The sequence below is a fragment of the Lemur catta genome, chromosome 2 (genome assembly GCF_020740605.2).
Source record: "Lemur catta isolate mLemCat1 chromosome 2, mLemCat1.pri, whole genome shotgun sequence".
Taxonomy (NCBI): Eukaryota; Metazoa; Chordata; class Mammalia; order Primates; family Lemuridae; genus Lemur; species Lemur catta.
Genome location: NC_059129.1, coordinates 47,803,145 through 47,824,111, shown reverse-complemented (window position 1 = coordinate 47,824,111; position 20,967 = coordinate 47,803,145). Strand labels below are relative to the sequence as shown.

The 20,967-nt window shown below is 36.7% G+C and overlaps 1 protein-coding gene across 2 annotated transcripts in view; it reads left to right on the top strand.

The window, feature by feature from the left end:
- BTBD9 (BTB domain containing 9) overlaps nt 1-20,967 on the top strand; it is a 386,230-nt gene that overhangs the window by 51,445 nt on the left and 313,818 nt on the right. For both annotated transcript variants that reach the window (XM_045541884.1, XM_045541885.1), the window contains exons 5-6: nt 1,666-1,885; nt 5,002-5,121. In XM_045541884.1, the coding sequence (XP_045397840.1) occupies nt 1,666-1,885; nt 5,002-5,121 (340 nt within the window). The remainder of the gene's footprint in view (nt 1-1,665; nt 1,886-5,001; nt 5,122-20,967) is intronic.

Genomic DNA, 20,967 nt, shown 5'->3' with positions numbered 1-20,967 from the left:
GGAAGTGGGTGTTAGAAAGAGGGGAAAGGTATATGTTCATCCATCAGAAACCCTTCATGAGGGAGGTTGCAAAGCATTGTGTTATTATAAAAACAGGGCCCCTGGAGACAACTGCTTGCGTTCTAATCTCAACTCTGCTAGTTGCTAGCTATGTACCTTGGGCAAATAAGTACATCTGACATTTCTCTACCTCTACTTCTCATCTGCAAAATGGACATAAGAGTAGTACTGTACTGAAAGTATTATCATGAGAAGTAAATCAAAGGAATTAATATTTGCAATAATATACATCATATAAGATTTGTTAAATAGGAAGACTGTAGATGATTATCACAAGCTACTGGAACTTAGAAAGTTATAAATCTATAGCATTTAAACTTCTGGTGGTAAGAAGTTGAGCGTGACTAGGATTGTTTTGTTTTTGCTGAGTTGTCTTAGTCTTTTGCTAGTTAACTGAACCCCACCCCAGCTTCCATTTTTCAGCTGCATTTATTGTCCTCTTCTGGAGCCACTCTCTTTACCTGTCTTCATTTGAAATTAAAATTTTCTTTTTCCAAAAAATCTGCAGTGATGAATTACTTACCATCTTTTTCCCTAAGAGCCTGATTATAGCTCACACTTTGCACTATTCAAATCACACAGCCAAGATGTATGTGTTCTGTGAGAATCCAGTATTTATTTATAGTCTGTAAACTTGCATATTTCTCTTACCGTTGTGTACTTTTTAATATATGTTTTGTAACAGTAATGGCTATATTTTTTTAGAGCTTACTATGTGCTTTACAGGCGTCATCTCATTTCATCCTTAAAACAAACAAACAAAAACGCCTGGGGGATAGATACGGCCCTGTTGAGAAATTGAAGTTTAGAGAGAGTGATACACCTGATTAAACATGGCACCACTGTTTCAACTCTGACTCTTCAAAGTCTTAACATTATTCAGCCTCTTGTCTCTCCATGGAGAGTGTGTTTTAGAGTGTTAGTACCTGGAGGACAGATTCCAGATCTGTGAAGCAGAATTTGCATCTAGGCCTTCCCAGGGATAATTGGCACTTAATAAATCTAATGTTGGAGAGGGAGGGGATTTATTAATGACCACAATACTGATTTTGATGACAGACTAAATTTTTATTTTTAAAAATTCTCAAGTGAAGAAAAAATGTATCTTCTTTTAAACATAATCTTTTTCTTTAAGCTATATTGATTCAGCAGTCCATGTATAACTAACAGCTGTGGCATATTGGAACCTTTTCTTTTAGTTGTTTGTCAGCTGTCTGACCTGTTTGCTTTGCTTTTGTACGTTGTCCTCAGTCCAGATGGCCAGTACAGGTCATCTTACATGCTATTTTTGTTCAGTAGATATTAAATTAAAGCTACTAATAGAATGAACTCAGCAGAGCTGATTTGTTTGTCCTAAAAAATAACATTAGTCCCTACGTACTTTTGTGGCTGTGATAGTGACATTAAATTTAAACTCTAAATGGTGTCTTAATCCTCATAGACATTCCATATTGTCTATCTCCGTAAACTTGCCTATGCCATTTTTAAATTAAATGCAAATACTAGAATCAACTGTAGAATTCTAGAATTTAATTTTTTTACCCCAAAATGTAGAATAACTTGGTAAGTAGCCATTAACCTTGCTTTTTCTGTGTTTAACTGTAGTACCAGAAGAAAACATTGCAACCATGAAGTATGGAGCCCAGGTTGTTAAAGGGGAGCTGAAGTCTGCCTTATTAGATGGTGACACTCAAAATTATGATTTGGATCATGGATTTTCTAGGCACCCAATTGATGATGACTGCCGTTCAGGCATCGAAATTAAGCTAGGTCAGCCATCCATTATCAATCACATACGGATACTCCTGTGGGACCGGGATAGCCGGTGAGTCTTTAGCATGACAACCTAGGTTTGTGGTCATCTATTTCGGTTTTACAGATTTTGATGGTTTGTTTCTTTGTGATCACTCTGTTAGTTCTCTTGAAGTTTAGTTCTGGGGAAAGAGTTAAAAGATATTTTTTAAAAAAATAAATAACTTTTTTTTGTTTTTTTCTGCTAATAAAAGTAATGAATATGTGTTTATTGTAGAAAATATAGAAAAGCACATAGAAGAAAATAAAAATTGCTAGTAAATAAAAATTGTTAATAATCTCACCACCTGTTATCAGTTTTTTTATATATCTGATTAGCGGTTTCTATTTATTATGTATAGACATACATAGATCAGAAACCTATATAAACGTAGTTTTATAAAATAAAGATTACATGTACAAAAAGCTAACTTCATTTTATAATTTATGCATTGTGAACATTCTACCCTTTTAAAAATACTCCTCTAAAATGTTATTTTTAATAGTTATCTGGTATTCCACCATATAGGTTAATGTTATTTATTTGCTTGATTCATTACTTTTGGATACTGTAACTTTTTTTTTTCTTTTTGTGAGATGGGTCTCCGTCTGTTGCCCAGGCTGGAGTGCAGTGGCACAGTCATAGCTCACCGCAGCCTCAAACTCCTGGGCTCGAGGGATTCTCCCGTTTTAGCCTCCCGAGTATCTGGTACTACAGGTGCGGGCCACCATGCCTGGCTAAGTTTCTAAGTTTTTTAGTTTTTTTTTCAGATGTGGGTTCTTGCCATGTTACTCAGGGTGGTCTTGAACTCCTGACCTCAGGTGGTCCTCGTACCTGAGCCTCCCGAGCCACTGGGATTACAGGTGTGAGCCACTGTACCCATCTGTTATAACTTTTTAGATGCATTTTACCCTATGGATGAAGAGAAAATTTGTTTTTTAGTGTGTGGATAGACATCATCCTCAAAACAGATTTTGAAAAAATGTGATGGGCTTTAGCCTGGAAACCCACTCAATTTCTCAGTGGCTTCAGGATGCTGCCTTCCTTCTAGCACTGTGTTACTTTCACCCACTGTCGCTTCCAGGTCCATCCGTGATGGCAGTAGTACCAGAGCAGTATGAGGGACCAAGAACTGAACTGCCTCCTGTACTGCTGTTTATCATTGACCTAGACCCTCCATACCCAGAAACTAGATACTGTTCATGCCTCTGTAGGTCTGGGCCTGAAGGGCTTAATAGTAATGGTGACAATGCCCTGCAGACTTCACAAGGTAATGTGTTTCTGTTGTCAGCACCACCGGCCACCACCCTGGCCTTTTACACCATTTGAGCCAAGTGTGAGGGAAGTCAGCATTTCTGATGTGCATGGGTACTTGCGGTCCCCAGGTTACTCTCCCTGTTTCCTTTTTTTATTAAGAATACGTTTCCTGGTATATATATTTTTTGTATATATGATGTTTAATTGGCAAAGTGGAGCTAATTCACATATCTCATTTCCAAGAGTCTCTGATTAATAAGAGTATAATAATAATACTTATATAGTACTTTCATTACTTTTATATGGTAGGCATTGTTCTAAAAGCTTTACATATTTCACTCATTTAATTAATAATGAAATTAGTATAAAAATAATAAAAGAAAAGGTTAGTCTGTTTGAAACTGAAAGTAGTTATTTCTAGGATGTTAAATATTTATAGGCCACTTTGTTTTAGTGTGTACGTTACATTCACAGGAGACTTAACTTTACCACATAACTGTTCTTTTCTCACAGAAATTGTTATCATTCTAAGCAAAGGTGAAAAATTCAGAATCTTAAGCCAAAAAGATTCTGACATGTTGTAAAATTATATCCTGCATTACTGATAACCCAGAGAGGTTCAATAAAAGGTTATAACCAGTTTGAGACTGAGCGATAAAATGAATGGGAGTGAGGGGACAGTAGAAAATGAGGGGCAGACACAAAATAAGCTGACCTTTTCTGGCCACAACTGTGGGTTGCAGGCTGACATTTATGGTCACCTAAATCTTCTGAGATTGTTCCTGTTGATATTACAGTACAAGCAATAACTGCATCTCAAATTTAAATTTGGTTCATGACAGGGGAATATAGATTTGTTGAGTATGGGACCAGCATGTAATGGTCCAGGGTAGCTGGCTAGAGGAAGATGCTAGGCTGTTTTCATTACTGCCAGGTTATTAGCTGGCAGTTTTAAGTTGTACCCAAAAGAAGCATGCATTATCTCTTCACCCATGTCATTTGTTTTTTTTGCAGACTGCTTGTATGTGTGGGATGGTAGGAGACTGGGAAGTAGCAGGAGACAAGCTGGCCTCTGTGGGGAACCATTCCAAGTTGGTCTTCCTCCTGAGAGGGGAGGTGGAGCACATTGCCAGGGAAAGGATAGGGAGAAGGCATGCCTCTTCCTTGCCTATTTTTTGTTCTTTCCCTTTCTCATGGCTTTATTAATCTGCTAATATGGTATGGGAAGGGCATCTGGCCATGTTTGAAAAGGAGCCAATGCTTTGTGTGCCTGATAAGTGCCAAGCACTGTGCTAGACCCTGGGGATAAATATGGTATGGTCCTTGTTTCAAGCAATTTATTATTTGATAAGGCAGACACACAAGCTGAGAGATAATTTCAATGCATTGTGGGTGAATGCAACAATAGAGGCATGTATACAGCTTTCATTGTTATCTGAATTTGACTGTGCAGAAAATACAATTATTGACCAGGCACGGTGGCTAATGCCTATAATCCTAGCCCTCTGGGAGGCAGAGGTGGGAGGATCGCTTGATCTCAGGAGTTCGAGACCAGCCTGAGCAAGAGTGAGCCCCTGTCTCTACTAAAAATAGAAACATTAGCTGGGTGTGGTGATGTGATCCTGTGATCCCAGCTACTCGGGAGGCTGAGACAGGAGGATCGCTTCAGCCCAGGAGTTTGAGGTTGCTGTGAGTAAGGCTGATGCCATGGCACTCTAGCCCATGTGACAGAGTGAGACTGTCTCAAAAAAACAAAAACAAAAACAAAAAGTCAAATAAGAAAATACAATTATTGAATTCTCTATTTTTCTGTAGCTTTTAACATTTTTTAAAAATATAGCTTTGTATTATTTTAATATGTTTTTTTCCTGTTTTTTCCTTTTGATTGCCAGGTCTTATTCGTACTTCATTGAAGTATCAATGGATGAACTTGACTGGATCAGAGTGATAGATCATTCTCAATATCTGTGTCGTTCTTGGCAAAAGTTATATTTTCCGGCCCGTGTCTGCAGGTTAGTTCTTGTGGTTAATAATTTTGATTTTTATGTAAGGAGATTTGGACTTTGGGAAGCAAGTTGCATTTTTCTATCTCGTGGAAGAAGAGTTTTTCAGGGTATCAACTTCCAAATACATCCCAAGTAAAAAACTTAGGGAAAATATGGAAAATTATATGTCTTAATATTTAGAGCATATTGTGGAACTATTTGTCCGAAATGTTTTGTTTCATATATTTGTAATAAAAATGTGAATGAATAAGAAAGGACATTTGAGAAGTGGAGATGGTTTTAAAACTCCATGCTATACATTGAAAGCAGAATTATTGTTAGCGGGTATGTTCTTCCCATGAAAGCCATGAAAGATATTCCTGGAGGCTTCCCTGGCAATGCCCAGGGCCGGGAGGAGAGTTTTGAATGGCAGTGTGCATGTTTTTCTCTAGGTCAATGGTTATCAGATGGGGTTTGAGAGAACAGGTGTTTCATGTGGGGTTGGGTTTGGGACAAGGAAGGCTTAGCTATTGGGGCTCCAGGCTCACACTCTCTCTTCAACCAGAGCATCTCTGCTTTTATTGTTGTTATGTATTGCAGCCTCAGGTAAGATTGTTTATAAAAAGTATCAAAGAGCTACCGTTCTAATACTTCATGTTCTCCCTTTAAGAATAAGCCATCATTTAAACTTTTCAATGAAATTCTATAAAACATATATGAATTAATGAATTTCAGAGTTGGGAAAGGTTTTTTAAAGGCCCTGAAATTCTGTTTTTTTCCTTAAAGTCAAAAGATTGAAGAAAGAAAGTGATTAGTTCATTTACTCAGGTGTGCAGGAAGAGAAGGGACAGGATATGGTGGATGTAAGCCGAGAAGAATGTGGAGCTGGCCCTTCACCCACTCCCCTCCCCACCCTCACCCATGACCCCTCCTGACCTCCCACTGTGGCTGATTTAGAGCAGATGGGGATGCCCCAAGCACTTATTCTCTTGTTTAGAAGTCACCCTTGTACTTGTGAAACTCATGGTCTAACAGCATAAGCCAGAATTCTTACCTTCACCAGGAACTCCACAATACCTTTCAGCCTCTGGCACAGTAAAGGATGTTGCCTACATTTTTTTTTTTATTATGGATATGCGTGGACATAATATTGTTACCCAGGGATCCTCTTGTGTGAAAATGAAGAAAATCAATTTCATTTCCCCATAGAGAGACTAAAGTATCTCAGGTCTGGCGGTTGGTCTTTTATCAGAGGAGTTTTGAATGGATTAAAATGAGAGGGACAAGAAATTGAGTGAAGATTTCATATCTCAGAACTGCCTAGGGATACTTTGAGAGTGACAGAGGGGCCCCCACTTGGAGGAGGAGATTGAGTCTGCATTGACTCAGGTTGTTACTGTTGTATGGGATTAGAAAACAGGCAGCATAACAATCAAAGCATCTGATATGGGCTGAAGGACTTCGTGTTTGCATTTAATTTGAAATAACAGGAACATGACTTCTAGAATGCATCTTATGAATATATTATAATATCAGCCATGATAGTCTGTGTGCTTTACCCACCTGAAAGCTCCTGTTGTATGTATGCAGGGAGATATGCACCTTTAGTCATGATCCTTGGTTTTTAGAAAATACTTCCCCTATATATATTAGTGAGCATTATTTATACTTCTCTTTCCTTATTTTGTTAATCTTATCTGGCCTTGACTTTGTTGGTGTAGTTTTTATGTGTTTGGAGCCTGGCTGTATTCATGATGGTAGTTGTCTGGGTATAATCAGCTTCCAACTCTGATTGAGAAAAACTGAGCAAAGGTGGTGTTACAGATAATGAGAGCAGGAAAAGGAAGGAATCTTGATATCCATGTTAGAAAAATTAAAAAAAAATTTATAACCACTTTAACTTATATTAATTACTACATTCCTTTATAAACTACCTTTTGCACTAGGTTAGAATTTTGGTAGTATTTTAAAATGAACCTAAGAATAAGTATCTATTGATTATTCAAGGATGGCTTGGTGTTTCTTATCTTCACAATCATTTATTGACCACCTAAGCAGTGTTCTAAATATACTTCTTCCAGGAACTTCACTGGGCAAATAAATACTTTATTTTCTTAGCATGTAAGTGTTTAATTTGCATGTTTGTATGTCACCTTTATTCTTTAGTGTCCTTTGTGTGTTTGTCTTGCCTCTAACAGTAATATGACAAGCTCTTGGAGGCAAGGAGTATAAATTCTGATCTTTCAGTGTTCTTTTTTCTTTTTTTTTTTTGAGACAGTGTCTTGCTCTGTTGCCTGGGTTACACTGCAGGGGCATCATGATAGCTTACTGCAAACTCAAATTCCTGGGCTTGAGCTATACTCCTGCCTCAGTCTCCCAAGTAGCTCAGACTATGGGTGCTTGCCACCATGCCCAGCTACTTTTTCTATTTTTTTGTAGAGACAGGGTCTCGCTCTTGCTCAGGGTGTTCTCAATCCTGGCCTCAAGTGCTCCTCCCACCTTGGCCTCCCAAAGTGCGTGAGCCACTGTGCCTGGCCTAATCTTTTAGTATTCTTGCATGGTACTCAGACTGTGACCTTGTATGCAGTAGGTACTCTATAAATGTTACATGGGTTTTGTGGTACCAAGGCACTGACTATATTATTGATTTAGCCTTAATATGCACATATATTTACTCTCTGGCATGGTAAATGGTTCTGAACTGTTTACAAAGGTTACTTTGGTTTTTTTTTTCAGGAAACTGAACTTTGAGGTTAATCCTGAGGGATATGAGTGTCATATATTGATGAAAGATTACATCTAATACATTCACAAAAGAAGAGATATTCTATGAATTGGGGAATGTGAGATTACCCAGTCCTGTCTCTGCATTTAGGCTAAACTGCATATGAATCAGCATTGTATGTAGAAAAACTATGGGCTGTGGAGTTAGATAGAGCTCTTCTCAAATCCTGGTTTCACCTCATACTTGTATTGTGATAAAATTGTGCCTCCTTGAGCCCTGGTATCTAAACCCATAAAGAACAGGAATAATGATACCCTCTTCATGTTTGATGTGACAATTAGGTGACATACTATATTTACAAGTACTTAGCACAGTGCCTGGCTGAAAACAGAGACTTAATAAATAGCAGTTGTTTGAGTTATTTTTTCCTAATTTTGGAGACTCCCAACTGGTGTATGACTTTCAGAGAAAAAGACTTATCCCTTCCATCTTCTTTGGCCATAGCGGCTCCCACTATGAGGACACTGTTCCTTACGTCTGAACTTAGTCTTCTTGCTGCTTTTCCATATTGTCAGTCCATGCATGGCAATCCAAAACGTGCCTTACACAGTTTTCTTTATCTTAATAACCTGCCTGTTTTTGTATGTTTCTAGCAGTTTTTATATATTTTGATTTTGGTAAAACATTTTTTTATTTTGGCAAAATATATATAACATAAAGTTTGCCATTAATTTCTCTTGTGGAATGAAATTCAGTCACCTTTCACCTGGCCAAGATAGTGGATCTTATCTAGCGGCCATAAGGATCAATTCAGGCTTCAAAGCCAGAGTAGTTGTTCCATCCATAGCAGTGAATGGAGGGAAATGATCTGCTCTTTCTGGATTCTTTTTAGGAATGCTTGTGGGTTAAGTGGGGACTGCTTTATGTAGCCAAAAGTTTAGACCAATCACCTCCCTCAGCTCCTAACTAGGGATGAAGAAAAGTGATTCATCAATTTATGTCCAGTCTTTCATATGCTCTCAGAACCATGCTATGTTTGTCAGTCTTCTCTTTCTCAGAAAAGGAAATTTTTGCTTTACCCATAATCTGCAACCTTCAAATTGCCTTCTTGGCTATCTATAATAGTAAGCTCTCTCCTAGTCCTTTCCACAGCTTTCTTGGATGGTGGAGCTCAGGGCTGAACAGAAAACTCTAGTAAGGAGTGGCGAATGTTGAGTACCCTAGGGATGCTTTTTAAAATTCCTGACTGTTTCACAACTTGGTGCTGTTAATTTGGCAACCATATAATATTGCTGGAATATGAGAAGACTTGAAAACATAGATGTGATTCGGTAGAGGTGGCTTCAAAGTGTGCATATGACTCATGGTTGGAATTACAAGTGTGGTCTTGGTGTAAAACCTGGGCGTTGAGGGATAAGAATAGCAGTACCAAAAGCGGAATTTTTAAGGATTTTCCTGTTGGGAGAGGAAAGAAAAGAATAGGTGGCAGAGGTATTTACCTCAGGGGCTGGTCGGAGAGATTAGAGGAAGATTCAGAGGATCACAGTTTACTGAAGACAAGGCCAGAAAGGGTGTTGAGAAGGGTGCAACTTGACAAGTAATGTGACACAGGAGGGATGAACTTGATTAATACAAAACTGGATTTCTTTCTTTCTTTCCTGTTGTTTTTAATCATCAAAATGGAAACGTCTCTCATTATAAAATTATAGTATATATTTCAAATATCGATAAAACTTGCCCTCTGGAAATGTTCCCAATTTCTACCAATTGCACATAAAAATTCCTTTCTCTGAACTCTTACCAATGCAGGCATTGTCAGCATTTTGCCAATGTAATTTATGACTTGTAAAAAAGTCTTATTTTGCTTTGAATTTCTTTGATTATCAGTGAGTTAAAGTATCTTTTAATACTGGCCACTTGTTTTTTCTTATTTATGAAAAGCTTGTTTTTGTTTTCTGTATATTTTTTTCTGAGATGGTTATCTTTCTCTTTTTGTCTTGTGAAAACTTTATATTGATACATTGATACATTTGTGTTTATGTGACATTATCCTTTTGCCTATCATGTATTGTGTAAAATTTGTTATTAGTTTTTAGTGTTTTATTGGTTTTTTATGCCATATAGAGTTTTATTTTTTAAAAAATATAGTCAAATCTGTCAGTCTTTTTATGATTTCTGGTTTGGTATTATGTTTAAAAGAGTACTCCTTACTCCGATATTAAAGAGTGTTATATTTTCATATATTTTTCTACCACTTATTATTTTAGTATTTGTATCTAAATATTTAATCCAGTCAGAATAATTTTCATATATCTTTTCAGGCAGGGACAGTCAGTTGACTAAAATCATTTATCCAATAATCATTTTTTACCACACTAATATGAATGGCCATCTTTATCATGAGCTGAATTCTAGTGTGTGCTGAATTCTAGCATGTGCTCCACTCTGTCCCAGTGATTTGACTCTTGCTGAAATTGTTTTAATGAGTATAGTTTTCCTTCCCTCCTTTTTTCTTCTTTTCTTAGAATGAGAAATTGTTATGTGCCAAATGTGTCATAGAAAAAAAGGGTGTCATGGAGTATCTGTCAGCCTGTCTTCCGGCCACAGGGGTCACATTAGAAGCTGTAAGTGATGATAAACATCTCACTAGAGTGGTTCTCTTTTCACTTACAACAAGAAATTTAGGCATGCTTCACCAGCTGAGGAAACAGATTTCTCTTTATTTATTCATCTGTTTATTCATTCTTCACTCATTCAACAAATAAGCACCTACTTTGTTCTATGTATTGTACTTGATACTGAGGTCATGACACTGAATAAGACTGCCAGGGTTTCTGCTCTCATGGAATTTGGGAGAAACAAATATAAACAAACAAATAGTCAAGAACACATCAGGTAATTATAAGTGTTGTGAAGATGGTACTATGATAATGACTGGGGTCAGGGGAAGGGGGTTGTTATTTTAAATAGGGTAGTTGGGGAAGGCTACAGAGGGGAGGTGGGTGTTTTAGGCTGAGATGAAGGGAGTGACATTTTCTAGTCATTGTTTTAGATATATAGGATTTCTTTGGTGTACATTGAATGCTATTCGGGAATAGCTGGTCTACTGCATGAGGCCTCATTAGATGAATACTAAAACTGTACTGTGTTTTGGTATAAGGCACTTTAATCTCCTTTATTGCTACCATACATCCAGGTCTCCCCTCATTCCTGCCGTCATTAGATACAGCATAATTTTTTTCACCCATTCTCATTAGATTATAGTACCTACACACTGCTATAGATCTATGAGACATAAAACAAATGAGGAAATAAGCATTGCTATTTATGGAAGCATTCTTTCCCTACCATATTAACATTGTATAAAAACATGTATGTCTTCTTTCTTTTCTCTTTTGTTCCCCCACCCACCTCCCATAACTGAGTATGGATATATTTATTTAATTTTAAAGGCAGACACTTTTATATTATTCAGTGGTTCACCAGAATGCTTTGGAATCATAGCTAGAATTATGTTGAGGCTTTACTGTCTTCATGTGATTGGAGAGCTTCATAGTTCAAAAAAAATGCCTTATTCAGATGTAAAATAAACAGGAATAGGTTCACTATAAAAAAGCAATTGCTTTAGTTCATACTTAGTTTGAGTTGTCCTTCTACCTACAACTTTGATATTATAATTGGACTAGCATAGAGCAACCCTGCATACAGAGGAACATTTTCTTCTAAGAATGCAAAGCAAAATGTAGCCACATGGTGTCACTAAATTATAACAATTTTACTTGGAGCCAAAGAAAATTTGAAAATTGCTTTTTTGCAAAACCATATTTAAATATAAATTGTTCTGAAGTCTGTGATTTGTGAAATACCGTGTGAAACTATTTGTACTATTTAAGTCTTTCTACTGATGTGGAGCATTAATTATGCTCAAAGTCCATAGATGTACATTTGGGTGCTAGCTAGCTCTTGAGTCATCATCTGCAAAGCAAAGGGGATCTGTGTGCTTCTGTAGTACAGTTTCATGTAAATAAGTTTTTTTTTTAAACCTTTCTTTGGGAATTTGAAATAAATAGAAGTGTAACTCAAAGGAAATAGGAGGTAGATTCTCTAAATATTTATAAGGAATGAGAAAACAGAAGAAAGGAGGAATGAGGATAAAGAGAAACAAGGTTACAGAACCTCAGGGGAGGGATAGGAAGGGAACAGTCTAATATTTATTAAGCATCTTCTATGGGCCAGGCACATATCATTACGTTATGTGATTTTCACAATAGTCCTATGAGAAAAAAAACACTTCCTTCACTTTACAAATGAGGAAATCGAGTCTTAGAAAAGCTAAGTTTGCAACCAGGTCTGTCTGACTCCTCATTATATTGCTGCTGCAGGAATTGAGGTAAAGAAATAGCTCTGCTTTAGAGTGGGAGGAGGAGATATGGAACCCAGAAGCAGCGTTTGCTGTCTCTTTGAGAGACGCAGTTTCCAGGAATGCTGTAGGACAGGGCCTGCCGTGGCCAAATTCTTCTAGTACTGGTCACAGCCGCCCAGACTCAAAGCACATGTATACTAATAATGATGATGAACAATTGGGGAAGTTTTCTTTTTAAACACGCTCCAAAGAGAGTGCAGCAATCCTTATGTAGATGTGTTTTGTCAGTTTGTCAATAGAGCTTTGAATTTCCCTGCCCCTCAGTTCCCCATAAGATCGTATACAATTATTATAGAGTTAACCTGATGTTTTTAACTCCAAGTTTGTTTTGCTTCAGCTGTGTTTAGAAACAAGTTACATATATTATGAAATTTCTCTTCACAAGATCTCTTCACATCTTGAGTCACTCTGTTTTTAGTTGAGAAATTTTCTATTATTTTTACCTAGAATCCTCTTATGAGGGGGAAAAACACAGCAAAACAAAAAACCAAACACTACTGTGTTTTATGTTCAGTAAGACCTTTGAGAAATGGCTGTTTATGCTTAAGTTACTCAATTGAATCTAGCCTTTTTTTTATATTTTGTTTAAAGGATAATAACATGTTGAGCTTCTTTTGTGTGTAGTGGGGGGATTGGGACATGAGAAAATAGAACAAAGTTGTCCTTTTCCTTTGCATTTTATTTTATAATTTTAGAATATAAATTGGTATCTTAATAAGCCTGTTGCATGAGATGATGTTGTTAACACTAATAGCCTGTTATTATTACCACAAACAGCTATTGTCTCCTTTTCATTCTGGAAGAGCAAGAACTATATTTGGTTTTGCTAACAGTTGCTTCCCTAGCAGTTAGGCCCAGGATTAAGTTCAGCTAGCACCTTCTTAGGTGATCATTAAACATCCTTTTTCTCATGCTTTTCTTCTTCTCAAATCTGCTTTATTACTTATAGGATTTATTCATTCAGACATTCACTCAACAAACATTTATTGAACATCTGCTATATTGTGGGCACTTGCTTTCGGTGGTAGGCATAAAAGGATGAACAAGACACAATTGCTGTTCTCAAGAATTTCATGATATAATGGGGATGACTTCTTTCTAAAAATTGATAAAGTAAAATATGGTAAGTGCAATAATAAAGATTATATATAGGATATCCAGGAGCATAGTTATTAGGGATCCTACTGAAGAGAAGATTAGGACCAAGGGATTGTGTAGGCAAAATAAGGAATAAAGGGTGTTCTGTGTATTCAGGGCACTTAGAAAAGGTAGACTCTGCATTGGACTTGGCCAAATCGAAACCTTTACTCAAAGCTCTCCCGCATTGAATCCTTCTGCTTTTATAGCTTTATCCTTGGTTCTTGTGAAGAATGCCTTTTTTTGTCTCACTATTCAAAACTGTCTATTTACCCTCTACCCACCCATACCTCCTACCTATGTCCCTAAGCTCAGAGAACATACGTGAGTAACAATCTTCTCTCGCTATGTTACCTTGATAGCTATGCCAGGTATCTGGGACTGACTTGGTTTTAGGTAAAGCTACTTTTTAAAAAATTTCTTTCGACGAGATTAAAAGACTCCCTGTGAAGAACTGTAAATTAGGTTGTCATAGCGAATAGTAAAAATTCCCAAGAAGTGAGGAAAAGTCCTTTTTTCAGAGCCAGGACTTGAGCGAGTATGTCTTTTGCTTAGAAAAATAATACATTTTCATAGGTATTTCATTGTTGGGTACAGTTACATATGAGGAAATGAACATTAGTGTATCAGTTTTCCTATTCAGGATCTCCTTGAGGACTCTGTTTTGATGTACTGCAGTTCTCCCGACATTTATGAAACTAGGAAACCTTAGCCAGGAAGCCAATTTCTGAGCTATGAGGCCTGGGACTTGGCTCTGTCAAGTAGAAAGCAAGGAACAGAGACAAAAGTGAGCTATTGAGCTGGAAATGGGAACCCAGGAATTAATGGAACTGGTAGGGACTGGTAGGGAAACCTTTCCAGGACCTTCAATCCAGCTTCTGGAGGAAAAAAGAAAATGTTACCAGTAGAATAAAGCTTCATTTGACTTTGCTTTTTGGAAGACCAAGAATATGGAGAAACACTAGATATTGTAGGTAAACAAACAAACAAACTTGGACACAGACTTATTTCTGGATTACATAGTCATTTTCCTATCCTACTTGTTTTTAGAAATGGTACTCTAAAGAAGATACTTGTTAAGTAGTTAATAATTCTCTCACTGGAGAGTTAGGCCTATGTATATTCAAATTTCACCCCATACTGCCTAGTAGTGATTGCTCTGACCTTTCATAGCATTTATTGCCCAATTAGGCATTAGTTATATATCTTGTATGCTTTTCTAATTATTTTATGGTTTCTGGACCTTGCTTTATATTCCTTAGGTAATAGTTGCTCATCAGACATCTTGTCGAATCTCATTAGGCCTCTAACATCTCAGAATGCAGGGGCCTGTATAATAATCGATTTTTCTGGAAAATATCCTTTTAACACTGCTATTTTTTCCAGTGTTAGAAGGAAATACTAGGAAACAAGATTTTATAATATTTCTTTCTGCAGAAAATATGTTTAAAGAGAACTGTGAGTACAAATCCCATGGTTAATAAAATCATCAGAGTTTTCTCAGTGATCATTATAAATGGTACACATTCCCTAGATCAGGGTGTTTTCTATGGATACAAGGTTAGCTCAGGGGAGAGCAGACCAGAAGTAAAACCAGATTGCTTGTTGGCTGCCAGAAATTCTGGGCAGAGGGCCAGGCTTGGTTCACCTTCTAAAAATTCATCTCCAGTATGAAAATAGAGGGCTTGATCTCTGCAAGGAATGGTGGTAGCATGAACACTTGGACTTCCTGTAGCCCAAAGTGCTTTATTGATGCGAAGAAAGGTGGTGGAGCTGATCAGAGTGGACTGGTGGCTCTGACCTCTTTTAAAAGCTGTAATATTTTCTTTAGCAGCCTCACTTCATTATGTTTCAAATTATAATTTCATAAGTTAATAATTGTTCTTCCAAATAATGTGGGTCATATATACACATGAATATGTTCTGCCTGATAGGAAGCTATAGGTTTAATTTCTAATAGTCATAGAAATTCTGTGCACATTATGAAGCTATTAAGATGTAACAGCTGTTTTAGTTCATCTCACCCTGTAAAGGAAATGTGATGCAGACTGAAATGATCAGTAATTATGTATTTTGAAAGCTAAACCTCCAGTTATAGAAAGAGCTAATTTACACATTAGATACTGATAAAACTATAGTATGCCATGAGTTTCAAAGTTAGTATTATATCCTGCCTAAGACTATGAAAGAGAATCTGTGCCAAAAGACATTTTTCCTTCTTTGAAATCCTCTTGTGCGTTGCCCATTGTAATTTTGGAGTTGCAAATCAACAGTAATGAAAAACTGCTTCATATTTTTCTAAAGAAAAAAATTAGAAGGACTGTTAGAGGGAGTAGGATTTAGAAGGATTTTATTTTATGTCTGTTGATCAGTGACTACCATCTGCCTCCCATTTAATGTTGTAGAAGCATGCATGCGTTTCCCAGTTCTGAACAGATGATGTGCATGCTTTGTTGAGATATATGTGTATTCTGGATGTGTGTGTGTGTATATATACCTACAGTGCTTAAAATCACACTTGAAGTGTAAAACAGATAATGAATCTCCATTTTGGGCTTATTTGCATTTTCAGCTCTTATACACAAAACAAAAGACTACAATGACACTGATTTTCTTTTCTCCTTTAGAATCAGCACTAACCACCTGTCAACAAATATTTTGATTAAACACTTTTCTTTATTGGGGAACTTTGGGGCACATTCTTTGTATGAACATATTGTTTTCTTTGATTTCAAGGGACATATTTTCAGTATGATTCATGGATATATCACACCGGTAAGCTGTCATGCACAAAATATATTTTTCTCTGTAAACTTCTTTTTTACCATTGATTTCTCTAGGGCAAAAATATGGGCAAGAAAAAATATTCCAATATTTGCTTGAAATAAAGATGGTGAATGTGTAACAAGCCTGCTTTAAGTGAATTGAAAGATTCATAGACTTGACTTTTCCAAGAAATTTTTAAAGAAGATTTTAACAGTTCCTCTAATACATTTACAATATAATTTGACTACGGAAATTTTGTTAGTATAAATATTTTGACATATATTCATACATTTTATCAATATATTCTAGTCTTCTGTGTGAAATCATACATAAACATGTTATTTACAAAAATGGTATATATAGTACATGCCATTTTGAAACCTTAAACATATATCTTTATATTCATTGTGGCTGTCATTCAATATTAGTACATAAAAATCTGCTTTATCCTTTTTAACAATAGCACAGTATTATAAATGCACTGTTATTTACCCAGCCAGTTCCCTATTGAGGGACCTTTAGAATGTTTCCTGTTTTGCTATTGTAGAACAATGTAGTCTTTGCCCACTTATCTGGTTATCTGTAAACATGCAGAGTCAAAAGGATTATAATCATCTTAAAATGTTAAACATTTTACTAAATGCTATCCAAAAGCATTGTACCAGTTTATTCCCATCAGTGTATGATAGTACCTATTTCGTCACATCTTTATCAACAATGGGCATTATCATTATTTTTAATCTTGTTGAACTGATAAGCAAACCATGGTCTCTCGTTTGTTTTATTGTATAGGTTTTTGATTATCTGTATTTGTAAAATTAAATAACTGTGCATCTGTTTATTGATAGGCATCTACATTTTCATAGAAAAGATGAAAGTTAAGTTAGCTTCAAGGATGTGTTAAGTTTTTATTAGAGGGCTTTTCCTGTGAGGTCCTCTAGGATTGTGGTTCTCAACTAGGGGTAATTTTGCCCCCCACCCCAGGGGACATTTGGCAATGTCTGGAGACAATTTTGAGGGGAGGGGAACTACTGGTATGTCGTGGGTAGAAGGCAGGAATGCTGCTAAATATCCTGCAATGAACAGGACAGCTCCCTGCAACAAAGAATCATCCAGCCCAAAATGTCAGTCGTGCCAAGGTTGAGAAACCCTGTTGGAGAAGGTTGCAGTAATCCTGTTAGTGAAGGGGGCTTGAATTAGGGTGTCTTTGATTAAAATGGAGAAAGAGAATAGCTGTGAAAGACGTTTCAAAAGAAAAACCAGTTAAACTTTGTGACATCGGAATATAGAGAAAAAAACACTAAGTTGCATCAAAGAGAGTTTTGAAGTTTGAAACCTTATGTGGCTGGGAAATGGGATAACACTGGTAAACAGGGGTTGTGAAGGAGTCAGTTTGAACTAGTTGCAGAATTATTATTTAAGAAAAAATGGTGACATTCTTTGTTATTTTGTCTGCTTTGCTGTTGTATACTGAAATTCTAATTTTATGCTTGGGGACAGGATTGTGTTGGATTTTGGATTACAAAGTCTCTAACTAGTACCAAACATTTGGTCTCAGTTTCCTCTTTCTGAAATGTTCTTCCCTCATATCCACTCCTGAAATCCTATCTGTTCATTTAGCAAGCTGAAATGCTTCCTCTATTAAATTTTTGATCTCCCAAATGAAATGAAAATATTTTTTCCTCATTTATTCAACAAATATTAATACTTATTGAGTGCTTATTGAGTGCTGTGCTAGGTACTAGAGCTACAGTAGAGAGTTTTGAACACACATCCCCAGGCCTTACAGAGTTTGTATAGTTTAGTAGGAGAGTCAGATATCAAACAAAATAATTACTGGTAAAGGAGGAAGTATAAACTGTTATAAATGTAGAAAAGGAAAAGCACAAGTGGACAGTAAGGGTATAAAAGAGGAATACAATTTAAAGTGGGGAGTCAAGGGATGTCTTTTAGAGAAGAGATATTTAAGTACAGACCTAAGTGATGATTAGGAGTTAGATAGGCCAAGACAAAAGGGGAAAGCATTTGGAGCAGAGACAGATAGGAAAACCTCAGAGAGGAAAGAGCTTGGCCTGTTTTAGGAAATGAAAAGAAGTCATTGTGGCTGCAGAGTGACTGCCGGGATAGAGGGAAGAGGTGGGCAATGACCAGGTTGTTCAGGGTTGGGGGTCGGGAGGCACATTAAAGAGCTAGTAGCAGTCTATCAAAGGTGCTGTCCCTGGGAAGGGTGTTAAGCAAGGATGTGACATCATCTGACCTTGTCTCCTTTGTGTGGAATGGATTGAGGTGGGTGGGAGTGGGAAGCAGGGGGATAAGTTGGGAGACCTGTGCTGAAGTGCAGAGGAGGTGTGGTAGTTGCATGTGTAAAGGTAGTGGCAGTGGAGTTAGAAATGAGTGGATTTGAGATGTGTTCTTCAGCTTTTGAGACTTCCAAGGAACATTGTTGGATATACAGGCTTGGGGCTGAAAAAGGAGGTCTGGGCTGGAAATAGAAACTTAAGAGAAGTTATTATAGAGAATGATAGGAATCGATTAGATCCAAAAGAGATAGAATGTGATAGAGTATGGAGAAAGAAGAAAAAAAGACCTAGAACTGAGTCTGATGTGCTCCAAAATTTGCTCAAGTAGAAGAGAAGAAGGAATAGCCAGCAAAAGAAGGATAAACAAGAAAGTGTGGTTTCAAGAAGGATGGGCAGGTCGATGATGCCAGATGTTGCTGAGAGGTCAAGCAGATGAAGAATGGGGATTGTCCCCTGGCTGTCGCTATGGAGTGTGCTGTTCACCTTGGCAGCAGTAGTTTTACTGATATAACAGGGGTAGAAGTGAGATTAGAGTGGGTTAAAGAAGGAAGTGTATACTTAATAATAATAAAATTAAACATACACATGCCCACTGAGCCAGCAGTGCCCCTGTTGGTAAAATTTATTCAAAGAAAATATGTATGTAAAGATGCTTATTGAGGCATTGTTTATAGTGTCAGAAACCTGAAAACTACACAAATGACCATCAATAAGGGAGTTAAAACCAAAAAGAATTAATTATATCCATATGAATTGACCTAGAGGGATTTCCATAAAAATTGTTAGATGAATAACACATGTTGCAGGTAGTATTAATTATGGTTAAAAATTTGTCAATAATCAAACAGCCTTACCTATGTATATAAATGTTTGTATGGATTTATATGAGAACAGAAAATGGTGTGGAAGGATACACACCAAACTTTAATGTTGATTACTTTAGGAAAATGAGGATAGGGCATGAAAAAGAGGAAGATCGTATTAGGTTTTTATTTATCTTTTGTTGTACTTGCTATAACATTGTTTTTTTTTTTTAAATTAAATAGGGAGTTGAAGTTGTAAAAACAAAAGGTTTTGGGAAGTGGAGAAAGAAAGAATAGATAACTTTTATGAGAAACTTTGCTGTGAAGGTGAATAACGATGCAGTGTGGAAGCCAGAAATACCTGTGTTTTTTAAAGATGAGAGGTACTAACTAAAGCATGTTTGAAAGCCGATTAAAAGGATCCAGGAGGAAGAGGTTGAAGAGGGAGAAAGACAGCCAATGTAATAAGACATATCTTCATTTTGTGGAATAAGAGGACAGGAAGAATATTATATTTTTATATTATGATGCCTTGGGTTTCCCTGTGCAGCATTTGAGACTGCAAAGCATATGTTTTAAAATGTGCCCTACAGAATTTGGGTCTGAAGGAGTCTGAGTCACATCTTGATCTTTGGAAGATTTTTTTTTTTTAAACAAAAATTATTGACATTTTATTTTGAAAATGAGGTGTTGTGGGGTGTTGATAATAAGGATGCCTTATAATACTAGGTGCTTTTACACAAGTTATTTTTTTTTCAGTTTTTTTTTTTGTTTTTTTTTTTTTGGTTTCTCTTTTAGACTCCTTCTTACTCTTGGGGATAGGCTTTATTATTCTCATTTCACACAGCTTCAGGAAGGTTAAGTACTTTGTTCAAGATTTCAAAACCAGAAAGGTCTGTGACTCTAACCCCAGATATGTCGAGCTTCACAGTCAGTTATATTATGCAGTGTTACCAATTCACATGTTGAAATAACTTTCTCCCCCTTATTTGTAAAGCTTAGGAGATACGTGGTTGGTCTAAGTCCTCATTGTTTTGGGGGAAGTTTTCTTTATAATATTGGCTTTATCAAGGGATTTTGACAAAGTCCGCAAAGTGATATCCTAATATCACTATTTATTTATAGACAGGTAGAGCCTTATCAAAGACTTTTGAAGGCTTATATATTGACATAATGCCTGGAAGAAGGAGGAAAGTTATTTTTTATTAGCTAAGATGGTTTATAAGACAGGTAATGCCCACAATTACCAGACACTTTGAGTATTTCATTTGGTCTTACCTGGGAGGTATTATTGTCCAGCTGCTGTATGTCACAAATGAAGAAACTGAGACCTAGAGACCATAATGAGCTTACAGTCACACACCTAGAACGTAACAGCTGGGATTGAAGCTTAGGTATGTCTGACTCTAAAGGTCTTTTTAACACATAACACTGTCTTTTCCATCTCTGTTTATCATCTTGTGACATTATCTTTGTTTTTTGTGAGGCTTCAAAGATAAAAAAAATTATTATTTTGGACTTCAGGATTCTGAAGTAACAGCTTTTACTGCAAGGTGATCAAATTCTCTGTCTCTGCCTCTCTCATACACACACACACTTTATAGGACAATATCCACATGCCTTGTGTCTTTTAATCTTCTAAAAACATTTAGTAACTTCGGTAGGTCTGGAATCTGGCAGTTGCCAGGTGTACATTTGGATGCTTAAATTGGTAAGTGG